The following is a 15,586-nucleotide window of genomic DNA, read 5'->3' as shown; positions in this document are numbered from 1 at the left end:
GATTTCAGTGATATCAGTAGTTTATATAACATTGAAGTCAGTAGTACCTGAAGTAGGTAAAATAAAAGTGTTGGCAAAGAATTCTTCACTGATTTGGATAGTATGTCCTCCGAGAGAAAGTAAGAGTATGTCATCATCTTTGAGCGTACAGTTGTGATATAATGACACCAAGTCCGTTTGATAGATATTCAGATTTTTTATATCCAAAAAGGAGCGAAGCCCAGGTTGTTCAAGGGCTATGCAAATCTTGGTTATGCCTGGTTTTTTCATCCCATGTAGAGATTCAAAGTCGATGGCGAGAGCATTGAGAATGTAAACTGCATATGAAGTAGCCATTTGAAATAGTTCCTGTGGATCAATAGAGAAATTCAATATGAAATTAGTATAGGCTTAGGGTTTACGGTAAACTGAAATGGTGTATAGTGTATGACTTGTTCAATACGACAAGTGAGTGACGTGGCTCACATAAAAAATTTGAATTTCAAAATGAATAGTTAAAGCGGGAAATAGTACACATATTTTCCACTAAAAATACTACAAATTTTGACTATAAATAATGAGCTATAGTATGAAAACCAATTCCATAATTTTAGTTGTGCAAAAAAAAAATATGAGTAACAACACTCCCTTGTTCGATTTTGGTCAAAGTCCATATGTGGCATGTGAAGCATGCCGAGAGAGTTACTTTGAGGCTAAAAAGATGAAGATAGAGGATAGGGTGTATGAAAAAGTGATGAAGGTTTGGTTGAAGATAGAAGAACTCCACATGTATCATCATGGTCAGTTTTCTCCAAGGAAATTTGAAGATAAGAATGAGATAGCTCAGAGAGAAATGTTCTACATGATAGCACTGGACACATTTGAACCCAGATACATTTTTAAGGATGAAAATATTCTCTATATGATGCTCAGCAAAGAGTACATCACACTGGTTCGCCTTGCGTTAGATGAGCTTATGGATCCTTCAGTTGCTCCTCTATGAGCATGGGTGATGAACTGGAGTTTTGAGATTTTTCTCAAGATGAGGGAAATTAGGCGTGTGTGATTGTTGCTCTTAATTTTTTAAAATCAATAAAAGAATGTTTTATAAAACTAGTTTCGTTCATAAACTGTTTACTTAAACTGTTTCATTGCAACTGCTTAGTTTATAAAGGTAAACTTCAATATGTAATAATAAGCACAAATAACGATGTTATTGGATAATTATTACATGCAATCAATTTTCAGAGATTTTTTGTCATAAACAGTGCCTTATTTCATGAAAGTTTACGTAAGTGACTCTGCATATTCTCAATAGATTGAATAAAATAAATGTGAGAGACTCTTCGATATCTGAACTTAAAGACTATAAAAAGAGACGAGTTAGGGCATTCATTCAGTGATCAAATAATAAAGATAAGCATAAAAGGATATGGATAATTGGAGAATCGCCCATGAAAACTTTGTGGAAGAAAAGCTTGCTCGTCTTCGAGCAAATCTTGTGCAGATGCAGTTCAGAGGGTTGGAACCCCTTAGTCCTGACAAGGTTCGACACCTCAAGAAGTATAAACAAGTGCTCGGTATCAACGATTCTGCTTATGTCCTCGGCCGAGAGGGCATAACTCTGCTACTCCTGAAGAAGGAGTTGAGGGTGGTGAGCCTTATTCATGGCTTGGAAGAGCTGGAAGATGGGCCACAGGAGGAGCATTTGTTCTTCTGGAAACTAGATGTGGAGAGTAAAGTAGATATTGTAAAGGGCGTTTATAATTAATAAAATATGCTCTTTTGTTTTATATTGTGTTAAATGATATCTGTGATGCGTTTTTAGAGATAAACTGCAAAAAAGATACACAAAATAAGATAACAATATTTCCCCTTAATATATGCTTAAACTGAATTTAAACAGATAAAGAATGTTTAAATAAACGTGAATATATATAATGAATTATCTCGGATGAAAGAGAATCAGTTTAATGGTTTGAGAAAAATTTAGTTTAGGTCAAGCTAAACTGTTAGAAAATTTGCAAAGCATAAACTAATCGATGTAAATTTAAGTCAATTCAATGAGCCCTAAAATATTTCAAAAGTAAGAAAACTTAGACTCTGGGAGTGGTTTGGTGAAGATGTCAGCAGCTTGTTGCTCCGTTGATATATGCTTCGGTTGAATATTCTTCTTGAGTGCATGATCTCGGATAAAATGATGTCTAACTTTGATATGCTTTGTTTTTGAATGAAGAATAGGGTTGTAAGTGATTGCAATTGTACAGGTGTTATCACAGAATATTGGTGAATCCTGTTCTTCAATTCCATAATCCCTCAACTGTTGTTGAATCCAGAGCAGTTGAGCACAGCAACTGCCTGCAGCTACGTACTCAGCTTCAGTTGTAGAAGTAGTAATGGATGTTTGTTTCTTGCTAAACCATGAGATCAGTCTATCCCCAAGGAATTGACATGATCCACTTGTACTTTTTCTATCCAGTTTACATCCAGCATATTCAGCATCTGAGTATCCAACTAGATTGAAGGAGTTATGCTTAGCATACCACAGACCAACATTCTGAATTCTTTTAAGATACTTTAGTATCCTTTTGGCAGCTATGAAGTGGGAGATCTTTGGATTAGACTGAAATCTAGCACATAAACAAACTGCAAAAACAATGTCAGGTCTACTGGCTATTAAATAAAGCAATGACCCTATTAGACCTCGATACATTGTTGCATCAACTGATATTCCCCCTTCGTCTTTGTCAAGCTTAATTGATGCACTCATGGGAGTTGTTGCAACTGTGGAGTTTTCCATTCCAAACTTTTTGATTAGTTCTTTGGTGTACTTAGTTTGGCTTATGAATGTCCCATTTTCCATTTGTCGAACTTGCAATCCAAGAAAGAAGTTTAGTTCACCCATCATGTTTATCTCGAATTTTTCCTACATTAGCTTAAAAAATCTTGTGCACATTTTGGGGTTAGTTGACCCAAAGATAATATCATCAACATATATTTGAATTAATAATGTGTGATCACCTTTTGTGATTTTAAATAAAGTCTTATCAACTGTGTCTATTGTAAACTCATGTTCAAGAAGAAATTTGGTTAAAGTGTCATACCAAGCTCTAGGAGCCTGTTTCAGTCCATATAGAGCTTTGTTGAGATGATATACATGGTCTGGAAACTGATGATTTGTAAATCCAGGTAGTTGTTCAACAAATACCTCCTCTTGAAATTTGCCATTTAAAAAAGCACTTTTGACATTCATTTGATACACTTTGAAGTCTTTGAATTTAGAAGTCGTTTGAGCTATATTTAGCAAAGGTGCAAATCTTGACAAAGAGCATCAGATGAACAAGTACTATATTTGGTAAGGAGCCTATGAACATTTAATGTGAGACAAAAAAAACACTGTGAAAGTTGAACTTATGCGACAACCAAAGCATGACATCAAAATTTTCATGAATTTTAACGTATTTGAAGTATTTGAGGATGAAAAAATGGGAGCATGGACACGTTGAACATTTGCAAGTATCGAAGTCTTTGAAGCATTTAACTTCCCTACCATGTCCATTTGCTCATTTTCAAGCACGCCGAAAGACGGAGCTACAATTTTTAAGTGAGGGGGGCAAAATTAGTATTATGTAATTATTGATTTTTAAAAAATTTAAAATATATATATATATATACATAATAATATAAAAATAATAATTTTGACTCATATCATTGAAAAAGTTTATTGAAATTTTGAAAAAAAAATTTTTGAATTTTTTATAAAGAAATTTAAAATAAAAATTAAATATGTGGTTTCATATTAAATTATGTAAAAGTTAAAAACAAATATTTCAAAGTTTTTCAATATTTAAAATACTAAAATTAAAATTTTAATAACTGCAAAGAAAGTATTTAAAATGCAGATTAAAAATTAAAATAATATGTAATTTTTTTATTTACATGTATTTTATATTTAGATAAATTATTATACTCGATTTTTATATATACAATTTCAAACTAAGTAATGATTAAATTTATTATGAAATTTTGAACAAAATATGTATAAGTGTAATATCAATGAATAAATGTTAAACACATAAATCTTTCATATTTAATTACAAATTTTACACCTAAAACTTCACGCTTTATGAAATTAAAATTGAAATAGTTGAATTAATCTAATTAATATATCTATGACATACTAACATTTATATTATTTTTCAATTTTTTAAAATAGTGATTATAATTTTAGTAGTTTGATACATTCAAAAATTTATGATTGTACAAGAAATCAGATTAAAAAATATAAATACTTATTTAAAGGTAACTGTTTTTTATTTGTTAAACCGTTGAATACATTTGTTTCAAAATCTTTGTAATTAAATGTGATTCATATTATTTGAATTTTTGTATTAGAGTTTATTCTTACGAAATTAATGAAAAATATACATTGATCTCATAAATATAAAAAGAGTTTTTAATTTTTTTTAATTAATTATATATGTGATATATATAATATATAAAAGAAATTTGGAAAAATTGAGAGGGAGGCGACGGCCCCCACCGCCCCCCTCTAGCCTGCAGGCCTTATTTGATGTATTTAATCATTAAAGATCAAAAGAGTAACGGATTTTTGTTTTAACTATGATATTTATATTCGAATACGAATAAGATTAAGAATATCAACATAGTAGAAATATATCTCATTAAAGCCGGATTATACAAAATTTTATATGCCAAAGTTACCCTATGAATATCTTCGTAGAAAATAAGCAAAGAAGACATAAAATTATTTAACTCGGCGTACATAATTTTATTTATATTTTTTTAATGGGTTAGCTAAAATGTCTTCATTGTTGTCTTTATATCCCACTTTTCTTTGGTTAATCAACCACCAGTGAGCGGTAGGCCTCGTAATAGGTCTTCTTTTTGGCTGGTGAAAAGGTGCCCTCTTAATTTAATTTTAATTACTATTGTGACATTTTTATTAAATGTCAACTTTATTTAGTCAAATATACGTTCATTCAATCACGACATCTAGATCTCTACAGTACACTATCAAAATTTTGAGACACAGAATAATCAACTTTCAATAAATAAATAAATAAAATTGAGATATCGAGAACAATTTAACTTTAATGTCTTGATCCATCAATTTATTGAATGTAAAAACTACCCATACTACAACATTATTGAACTCATCATAATTTATAAAATATTACATGCTAATGTAACTATACTCAAAATTCATTATGACAAAATATAAATAATCTTGAAAACCCTGTCTCAGGTTACGGGTATTAATTAATTTAATTATATAATATTTTAACCAATATTCTAAAAAACGACAGGCGGACTGTTTAACCTAACTGTCTGATTTACTCAGATGATTTTTAGCCTAAATATCTAATTCGTCCTAAACGATTTTTTTAGCCTAAATATCTAATTAGTTTGATTCATCTTAGCATTTCTCTAATAATATCTCTTTATCGAATTCAAACTAAAAATTCATCGCATATTCCTCATCTTCATTTGATACAAATTGATCGAAAAAAATCTATCAAATAATCTGTTTTAAAAGTTTAAAATTACAAAAATAAATAATATATTATATATTAATCTAGGTGGCAACCTAAGCAAATTCAGCTGCTTAAGTGACAATTAGACGGACGATTAATGAAATAACACACGGATGCATCAATTGTCTAAAAATAAGGGCGATGAGCAAACCTAAGCGAATTCAGCTGCTTAAGTGACAATTAGACGGACGATTAATGAAATAACACACGGATGCATCAATTGTCTAAAAATAAAGGTGATGAGCAACTATGTAGACACCGCCTTAACACGCATACATATATATTATTTATTTATTTATATATAGATAAACACAGAGTGAGACACCCATAGGACACTGACTAGTATTTGCTAAATGTTCGGTTCAATTAGGCAGAAGCCCGCTGTCCCTTTCGAAGTGTGACAGATTAATTTACATGACAAATTCGTTGCAAAACATGCACGATTCGAGTTGGGTTGATAAATTTTTATTTTAAAACTTAATCACTTCGGTTTTTAGAAAAACTTCTATCCACCAGCTAGATTATCTTTATATACAATAAATTCAACTCGATTGATCCGATTTCTCTTAAAATTTTGAATGGATTTAGAAATTAAGTTCAGACTGAAAATTGGATAGAAACACAAACTCTTAAAGTAAGATGTGCAAATACATGTCTTGCGAAGCAAAACTGAAGGAACAGTACTTAACATGTTGCGCAACACAGTGGTTTCCCGCGTATAAAACAGTGAGGTACAGATGAGCGGCAAGTTTCATCAGGTTCCAGCTTTTCGACGACCAACACGAGCAACAAAACCAGCTTTGATTGGGGCAACTGACCTCCCCGAACCACACTGGACAATAGCACAAATATTTTATTAGTTGGATTGGATATATATATACACGTCACATGCACACGAATCATGCGTGAAAAATCACATATCCCCGGTTTTCCCCTATACATGCAAATCACAAGGGTCCCTTCAAAGATGCAGATCAAAGCAGTGCATATCATCCACATTAACATTTACCATTGCTACTCCATGTCCAGAAAGCAAATAGCGTATCTACATTCAGAGGGGTATAGAACTATCTAAATATTGTAGAAAAGGGAAAAACTGATACAGCACAAATTTTGTAGTGCAAGAGAATGAACAAAAATGAGGCCGTGCACTAATCTCTTCCAAATACTGAAACATTGGTCGATACAATATTTTTTCCCCACATAATGACAGCCCTCCGTGCAATTGTCGACAAATGATTTGTGCATTCAGTTAGCGATGAAAATTCCATATGGAATTCAAGGACCTTTCCAAGATAGTGATTCTCCATAAAGGACCCAGGCAAACAGGCAATGCTGGAATCTATTTTAATAACATCCAAAAGATACCAACTAAACAATCAAGGAGTACAATTTCCCCACGATACAAGGGAGAAGAGGGGATAGAAGGGGTGGTGGATTTAGAGTTCCATCCATTTAATTTTCAATTTTGCATGGACCAACACAAACTCTACAGGCCACTACAGATGATGCACTCAACTAATAATTGCTTCATGAAATTATAGCTGATGTTATTTCCAAAGTTGCAAAATTTCACCAAATCGACACTGTTAGATTGTTGAATTTGCCAAAAGTGTGTCATCATATCATAAACCATAGAAGGAGATAAATGCGAGCTGCCAGCTACCTTTTCACATCTGAGAAAGAAGAGACGGTTCTCCTTTGAAAGGATGGTATCTGGACTTTTGCAGCCATTGCATATGACATATTCATCTGGGCACAAGATTCAGAAACAGAAGAGTTCCAAGACGAGCAAATTAGGTTGACCTTCGGATATATTGTCAATAAATAACAAGACAAGAAAATAAAGCACCCAATAATGAAAGTTATGCCATGTGCACTGCTAGTAAACTACTGCAAAAGGACAGCAAGAACTTCTGATCTAAAGCGTACTGATCAAATTTCAGAATTAGGAATAACAAATAAGCACCTACTAGCTGAATCCACTTTCGGCATGTTCCACTGTTGAATTTGAAAGAAGGCAATAACTTACTGATATAACGCCGGAGGATTCCCTCAAAATTCTTGGGTGCAAACCTCCCCTTGACAACCAATCTTTGTTGCCCATCCAGCGACCCACTTGTTCCCATTTCAGCCAGCAAGAAAGTCATCACATGCTCCGGCTGTCTATGCATTCTATAAAAAAGAGAGAAAGGGGATGATCAATCAACATATAAAAGGGGAAGGAAAATTTTAACATCCAAAGATACTACCTGATGGATAACAACATTGTATTACATTACTACACAAATAACAAAGTAGATAGATAAAATGAAAACATAAAATGCAACTATTTCTTTATTCATTCTTTAAAAGATTCAAGGAGTCTTTTACAGCAAAAGAAAACCATCAAAAGAAGTCCATAAATAATCCAGTCAGTAATTTAATGGCTTTTACCACAAGATCAAATTAACTTACGTTTTGCAGAGATCCATGAAATTAACAAAAACTGTTTTCTTTGTTCCTTCACGGAGAACTTGAGGAGGCCTCATGACCGTCCTTCGCCTATCACCGGCAAGCTCAGGATTGTTTTCTCGGAGGATGTTAAAAACTCGCCCAAGAAGCTACACAAGGTAATATAAACATAAGCATCTCCAGAAACTACTTGAAGTGAGATACACAATGAATAATGCAACAAAATGCATAAACAGAATGACATTAACAAAAAAGAATTAAATAATATAACAAGGACGCATGCAAGATCATATTTTTTAGAACATAATATAAAACATTAAACATCTAATGAAATCTGATTACATGTCAAGAGAATATAAAGTCATCGGGTCATACATGAGTGTGAAGCTGACATTAAAAGGCATCTCTGCCAAGTGAAAAAATATGAAGCTTAGCATATAGTAAATGCACTTGGCCAGCAAAACTACCCCGTAATTTATAATTTACAAAGGTCCCCCCAAAATTAAATATGCAAACCATCCGCTTTCCCCCGCTATTTACCAAATAAAGATAGTTCTATCAACCACAAAATTAACAATTCACAATGATAGTAAAACACAGAATAATTCATAATTGTTAGCACAAGGTGCAATGGTGTCATGGAACCTTAGGTGCAAGACGAGAAGCGCCATCCACAATTTTTTAAGAATGTGTATTTGTGAAGTGCATTTCACTACATTATCAATATTAATAGCAACAAAAATTATATTTCACACGCTATTGAATAATAATACAAATCAAAAGCTAATTGGTAAAGCCTGAAATAAATAAAATAATATTTCAACGAAATCAGTAAAGCTCTCTCTTTGTTTATTGATGTTACTTGCTATTTGATAAGGGATGGGGCACCATTTTTCTTTTTTTCTGAGGTCTTAGGTGCAAAAACACCAGTATATGTAAATTAATTTCAATTGTAGGATGTAGGGAACTAAATGCAGTTTTGGGCAATTAATTGTAGCACATAGGTTTAGGGAAGGGAGAGTCAGTAGCAAGTTTACTGGATTTTTAACAATAAACAAATATTGGGCTGGGAAATAGTGGTTTGTTTAACGTAATAGAAAAGCTTGGGGCATGCTTCACTGTGCTTCAGACGCAAGTTGAAGTGTGCCTCACTGCACTTCACACGCAACTTGCACGGCACGCACTTCAGCACACCTTTCTAAAGGGCTGCTCCTTGGCCACCTCCTAGGTGCACAGGTCACAACTGGCACCTCTCAGCTCCTCAGGCGGCCAGGCATGAGCACATCCATGGAATAGTTCCACAATTAATTCAAGGGATCCTGAAATCCTTGAGAAATCATTTTACATGGCTCAAGGCAGTAACCGGAATTACCTCTTCATATTCATAATCACGATCACTTCCTTCCCAGGGGTAATGTTGAAGGATAATTCCTTCCCCTTCCTCATCCTCTCCAATTGTATCTAAAATATTAAAAAGTAAGAGATAATATTCTTCCAGATAAGAAAATGCAAAATTCGAATGAAAGTTCACATAAAAATTCCAAACAAACTCAACCATCCACTTCGTCACCAACATTCTCTGGTTCATCATCCAGATCAGTATGCACCTAAAAAGGTGAAACATAAGGTTAACTCACAAGGAAATCACAAAAACAAGTCGTCATTTCAGGGGAAAGAAAGGGAAGATAACACAATGACTAACTGGTTTTTTCTTCTTCTTTTTTAGACCAGCAAATGAAGTTTCAAGACCATCAGAAACTGCATTACAAAATAGTACAAATATGAGAACATTCATTGCCATCCCAAGAAAGGGGGTTCAAAAAAGAAACTGGAGCCTTAAAGAAACTTCTGTAACAGGAAAATGAATGTACCAGACAAGCTCTCTGTTTTTTCAGCAAGAGTATCAACAGACTCCTCTTCAACTGGATCTTGAATTACAGGTTTCTTCTTCTTTTTCTTTTTTGTGGGATCAAAAGGAGCAATCTGCAATTCCATTGTTTATTTAAGATCAAAACAATAAATAATTTCCTTTAATCAAAATTATAAAGTTTTCACATGGCTAAGCATTGATAATAAGACGAACATCAGATCATATTTCACTTCAAATAACATAAATTGATCTCAATTGTGAAATAAAGTTACACGGTTTAGTACTCTCCACAAGCAGTAAGTATGAAAGGCCACATCAATATTTGCAATGACCAAGAAAAGAAAGGAATCACTCATTTTTAAACACTCAAGAACCAAAACACCAGCCCAATCATAGGATTCTAATCGCCTCCCGATCATAAGATTCTAATCACTGAAGCCATTTCCAATTTCATTACTTCTCTCTCATCAAAATGCTTATAATTAATTACTGCAAATGAATGATACTTAGGTCAAAAAACAACCGTATAAAAAGTTCAGCTCCTGATTCATAACAGCGTATAAAAGAAACAAAACAAGATGAAAATATGTAACTCCCACTAAAAATGACAAGCCCTTCAAAATAAACTTACATCTCCTACATCATCCTTGACCTCGTCTTTCATTTGGTTCTGAATTTCTTCCTCATCCATGATTATTTTTAGATCTACAACAAAAAAATAAGGCGTCAATCAACAAAAATTCATCAGAAAATTACACCACCCTTGAAAACCAGTAAAATAGCGTGGGACAAAAATTCCAATTTTAACATATCTTAAATCAAAATCTGAAATCAAAACGTAAAACTACAAACGAACATAAAACAAGACCCTAGATAAATTTCTTCAAGAAAGAGGGAAAACACATGCAGCCGAAGAACCCTAAAGAGCCCGAGATGAACTGAAGAAGGGACTGAATGGTAATGAGGTAATCTACGGCTCATGTTTTGGGAGAGAGAATTTTAAATTTATTGAACAACATGGGCTTTACAAGCAAAATGGGCTTCCTTTCTGAGGCCCATATTAAAATCTTTACAATAATTAAAACCAAATCCAAATTTACAAATTCTTTTCAGTTTCATATATTAACTTTAATTTCAAAAACTACAAATTATATGACAGAGCATTTGCTCTATTTTTTAAAATAATTAAATAAATAATAAGCTATTTACCATCATTGTTTTTAGTTTTTACATAATGAGTTATTTGAGTCTTTTTTTTAATGGTAAAGTTATTTGAGTCTTTTGAAATAAAATAAACTATTCTGAGAATATAACCATGTTAAATTAAATTTAAAACAAATAAAATTAAAATCTAAAAAAATAATGTTTTTTAAGAATTTAATCATTAACCGCCAACTTATATAATGGTCTTTTACACACAATACACTGCACTATCTTCGCATAGTATATATATATATATATATATATATATATATATATATATATATATATTGGATATCACATTTTCGAAGAAATATATCTATACTATATATACTATATAATGTATTATTATATTATTATATTATATAATAAAGCAGCAACCACTTAAAATAACTAATTTAAAAATTTAAATGGATGGACAAAAATGCACTTATTTCATCAAATAAAAGTTACTCCAATAAAATTATTTCATTAAATTTGAAAAGTAGCTAAAATTTTTTGTTAATTATAATCAATATATTAAAAATTTTCTTAAAAAACAGCATAGAGATTTTTTAAGAAAAATTTAATTACACGAAAAATTTTGCATGCACGCGAATTATCTCATGCATGATTTGCTAGTATTATGAAACGTTGGATTCGTTCAGACTAAGAGTACGTTTGGTTACATAAGTCAACCAAAGAAAATCATTTTTCTTTAAAAAAATGATTTTTTTAAAAAAAAAAATTAGGTGTTTGGTTACAACAGCAGTTTCTATTTAAATTTTTAAAAAAATAACAAACGCTTAAATCGCTTTCGTTTTTTTAATTAAAAACATTTTAAAAGATTGGAATTATTTAAGTGATTTTTTAAGTAGGCTTTTTTATCCAAAATGGTACTAATATGACTAAAACAATTAATGTTATTTATTTACTATAAATCAAAATATAATTAATACTTTATCCATTGAATATGTATTTTTTAAGATAATCAACACTATATTAATAAGGGACGAACTCCCCAGAAACAAAGTTTATAAGCCATAAAGGAACATTCTCACATGAATATTTGAAGCTTGACAAAGAAAAAAGAGCTCTCTGGGCTAAATAGTGAGTCACTCTGTTAGTATTTCTATGGACATTCTTGACAAACAAGAAGGTCGATGATCCCATAAAAGATTGAATCTCCTCGCCAAGTCGCCATCCACACCCAAGTTCTCAATCGGTAAATTAACTGCACTTTTCGCCTCCCATGAATCGGTAAAAATGAGGGCTAATTGCATCCATACCTCCTGTGAAAAGTCTAAAAGGCATAAAACCCCTTAAGAAATATTAATAGGCTAATGCATCCCTCGGTTTTTTAAAATATAGCACATTTCACCCCTATGTTATACAAACTCGGGTACATTTATACCCTCTCATAGGGGTTTTATGCTAATTTTTTTAAAAATAGGGGTCTAACATGCTATTAATTTTACACAGGGGGATTTATGCCTTTTAGACTTTTCACATGGGGTGTGGATGCATTTAGCCCGTAAAAATGAAAACAATGGTGAAACCAAGTCCCGTGCAAAATTCCATCCCAACCCAAATAGCCATCAACTCAGCACACTTCACCGCCCCCGGATTTCGGATACAACAAGCCTTGGCCCCCATCACCATACCTCTACAATCACGTACGATAACACCAACACTATATCCTGCATTGACATCCATTGAATATGTTAAGGTTGCGTTTACTTGAGTGATTAACATGAGACAAGGTTATTAATCTTTAAATAATTTTTGTTTACTAACAAAATTGAAAATTCTTAAATCCAAAGGCCCATTAATAATTGGATTTTAGCATGATTTCCAGTAAAAAAAAAAAAAATGTATGGTTTTTATAACTGTGAATTAAATTAGAAACTCCTAATGTTATCCTTCATTATCTTCCTATGTTGTAGTAACACAAACACCATTTTAAGTCAATAAAATGATAAATATGATTAAGAGATCGCTATTCAAGCAAATCAAGTGTTAAATCAAGTTCGGAACTAAAAATCTAGGCTTCGGAACCAGCGAAGAGTTCGAAGGTCCGAAGTATAGATCGAAAGCACCGAACTATTCAATGTCAAGTTCGGATGTAGAGGAAGAGTTCAGAAGGTCCGAACATAGATCTAAAGGTCCGATCAGAGGTTAGGCCATGCAGATAGTGAGGTGTCAATGGTACATAGACATGTGGTAGATCGGAAGCACCGTTCAAGGGTTCGGAAGGTCCGAACTCAATTGTTGAGTTAGGTGTCAAGATGCATTAGACATGTCACTGCATACAAGAGATCGAAAGATCCAAAGTGGTAGTTCGGAGCTTCCGAAGTCAGCAGTTTGGAACGTGGCAACCAGGCAGGGTTCGGAACTTCTGAGTTGAAGGTCGGAGCGTCCAAATCTGCCTATAAATAGGCCATCCAAGCTCACTTTTGAAGTGTCAATTGAAGTCTCCCCTCTTCCTTTTAGCATATATTGAAAGTTTTAATCGTTCTATCAAGGGTCGGGCAATAGCGAGACGCTTTCGATATAGCAGCGGAGCATGACCAAGAATTGGATTTTTCGATATCAAAGGGCTAACGATGAACGTAGGTATAGTGTAGGACCGAGCGCTTGATGCTTTACCAAAATTTATAGCTATTGGTAGTGGTGCAACACAAATCTTTTAAACTGCATTGTAGCTCAAGCGTCATGGTTTGATCGTTCTACCCAGCAGGGACAATTATTGTACCCCAACAATCTCTCTCCCAATAATTGCACACCTTGCAATCAATGGGAATCGAAGTCATTACCTTGACTCTGATACCAATTGTAGTACCAAACGCTTATCGCTTTACCAAAAGCTATAGCTGGTGGTAATAGTGCAACTCAAATCTTTTAAACCGCACAGCAGCTCAAGCGTTGTGATTCGATCTATCTACCCAGCAGGGACAATTCAACCCAACATATAGTTCGAGAACCCTATTAGATAAAATAAGTATATATTAGCTTAGTTAAGACTTTTAGATCTTTAATAGTGATACAATAATCACTTGACTATAGTCTTGATCCTTAGACCCCGATAGGACTCGACCTGATGGATAGAGGTACTTAAGTACTGACTGAGATTGTCAGCGAGAATGCATGCTTATATATTGTATTTTATGTGTCATGAGACATATTTTATTGATTTATATTAAATGTTGCATGTGCATTCATGTTGCACCGTATCTCCTTCGAGATAGATTTTTGAGTAGAGTCACTCATCCCTACACCTTTCTATATGGTCTATAGTGATCCGTCCCGAATCACCTACTTAATGAGAATAAAATCATGCAATTAACCTGGGATAAACATAATAAAATAAAACAACGAAAAGTTAAGTTAATAAAAACTCAATCAAAATTATAGAGTTACCCAAAATATAACACAACCATATCGAAAGAGTATGAAATACACAGCTAAAAGGAACCCCAAAACCAACTCATCGGAACGTTGCAGACTCTGTCTCAACGACCACTCCGGCTGGGTCCATCCAAGCTAAGGCATGTCCCGTGGAATGGGGTATACAAGACAAAACCTTGGAAGCCAGTGTTGGGGTGCAATAATTATCCCTGCTGGGTAGATCGAGCAATCGAACCATGTCGTTTGAGTTGTTGTACGGTTTAGAATATATGAGTTGCACCGTTACCACCAGTTATAACTTTTGATAAAGAGACAAGCGCTCGACCCTACAATTGATATCATAGACAAGGTCATGGGTTTGATTCTCATTGATTGCAAGAAGTGCAATTATTGGGAGGAAGAATTTGGTGCAATAATTTTCCCTATTGGGTAGAGCAATCAAACCACGACTCTTTGGCTGTTATACAGTTTAAAATATTTGAGTTACACCGTTACCACCAGCTATAACTTTTAGTAAAGTAGAAAGCGCTCGGTCCTACAATGAGCGTTAACAATGCTCAGTACGAAAATTGAGTATACACATGTTATGAGTGTGCGAATGCAAATGTACAGGATACCGAAAACCTATCATGTCAACTCTGCTCAGTTAAGAAGGCACCATGGTATGTAGCACATTGGGTCATCACATCGGGAGGTTGCTCACCCACCAGAATAAAATGTATATATAGGAGATCTCATCACGTACTATAGGTTAATTCAAAGTTATAGGCTCAACATAAAAATATATGCAGCATAATGATCATGACATAATATATATGCACATAAAACATTTCAGATAAACATGCATACTGAACCAAGATATCTCGGATAATACTTTCGTACCTCTAAACAACAATCTAGAAACTATGGCTTACAATCCAAGTCTATAATCAATTAATTACCACATCATTTATTGTTTACTAAAAGCTTAACTAGACTAACAGCTACTCCAAAAAGCTATTAAGATTCTATACTTATACATGCATCCGCCATTAACTCTTTGGATTCGATTAGTCGAAGGTCCTACCTCTTGGGCACAGCTCCGCCGCTAACTCGAAATCGCCTTGCTAGTACCCAACCCTCGAACGAATGTATAGGA

The 15,586-nt window shown here is 33.5% G+C and overlaps 1 protein-coding gene across 3 annotated transcripts; it reads right to left on the bottom strand.

Moving 5' to 3' along the window:
• Positions 1-6,128: 6,128 nt before the first annotated feature.
• Positions 6,129-10,832, bottom strand: LOC140881270 (eukaryotic translation initiation factor 2 subunit beta). Of its 3 annotated transcripts, none has more exons than XM_073286447.1 (10): positions 10,730-10,832; positions 10,493-10,566; positions 9,863-9,974; positions 9,694-9,749; positions 9,547-9,598; positions 9,364-9,452; positions 7,995-8,140; positions 7,570-7,712; positions 7,204-7,289; positions 6,129-6,369 (listed from the first exon to the last, which is right to left on the bottom strand). In XM_073286447.1, the coding sequence occupies exons 2-10, from the start codon at positions 10,550-10,552 to the stop codon at positions 6,292-6,294; spliced, it is 822 nt and encodes a 273-aa protein (XP_073142548.1). In that variant the 5' UTR covers positions 10,553-10,566; positions 10,730-10,832; the 3' UTR covers positions 6,129-6,291. The 3 variants fall into 3 exon arrangements, with proteins under 3 accessions (XP_073142548.1, XP_073142551.1, XP_073142549.1); XM_073286450.1 differs by having other exon boundaries at positions 10,765-10,832; XM_073286448.1 differs by having other exon boundaries at positions 10,718-10,827.
• Between the last annotated feature and the right edge of the window lie 4,754 nt (positions 10,833-15,586).

This window comes from Henckelia pumila, chromosome 2 (assembly GCF_033568475.1).
Source record: "Henckelia pumila isolate YLH828 chromosome 2, ASM3356847v2, whole genome shotgun sequence".
Classification (NCBI taxonomy): Eukaryota; Viridiplantae; Streptophyta; class Magnoliopsida; order Lamiales; family Gesneriaceae; genus Henckelia; species Henckelia pumila.
The sequence above is the reverse complement of the archived record's forward strand: the minus strand, read 5'-3'. Positions and strand labels throughout refer to the sequence as shown.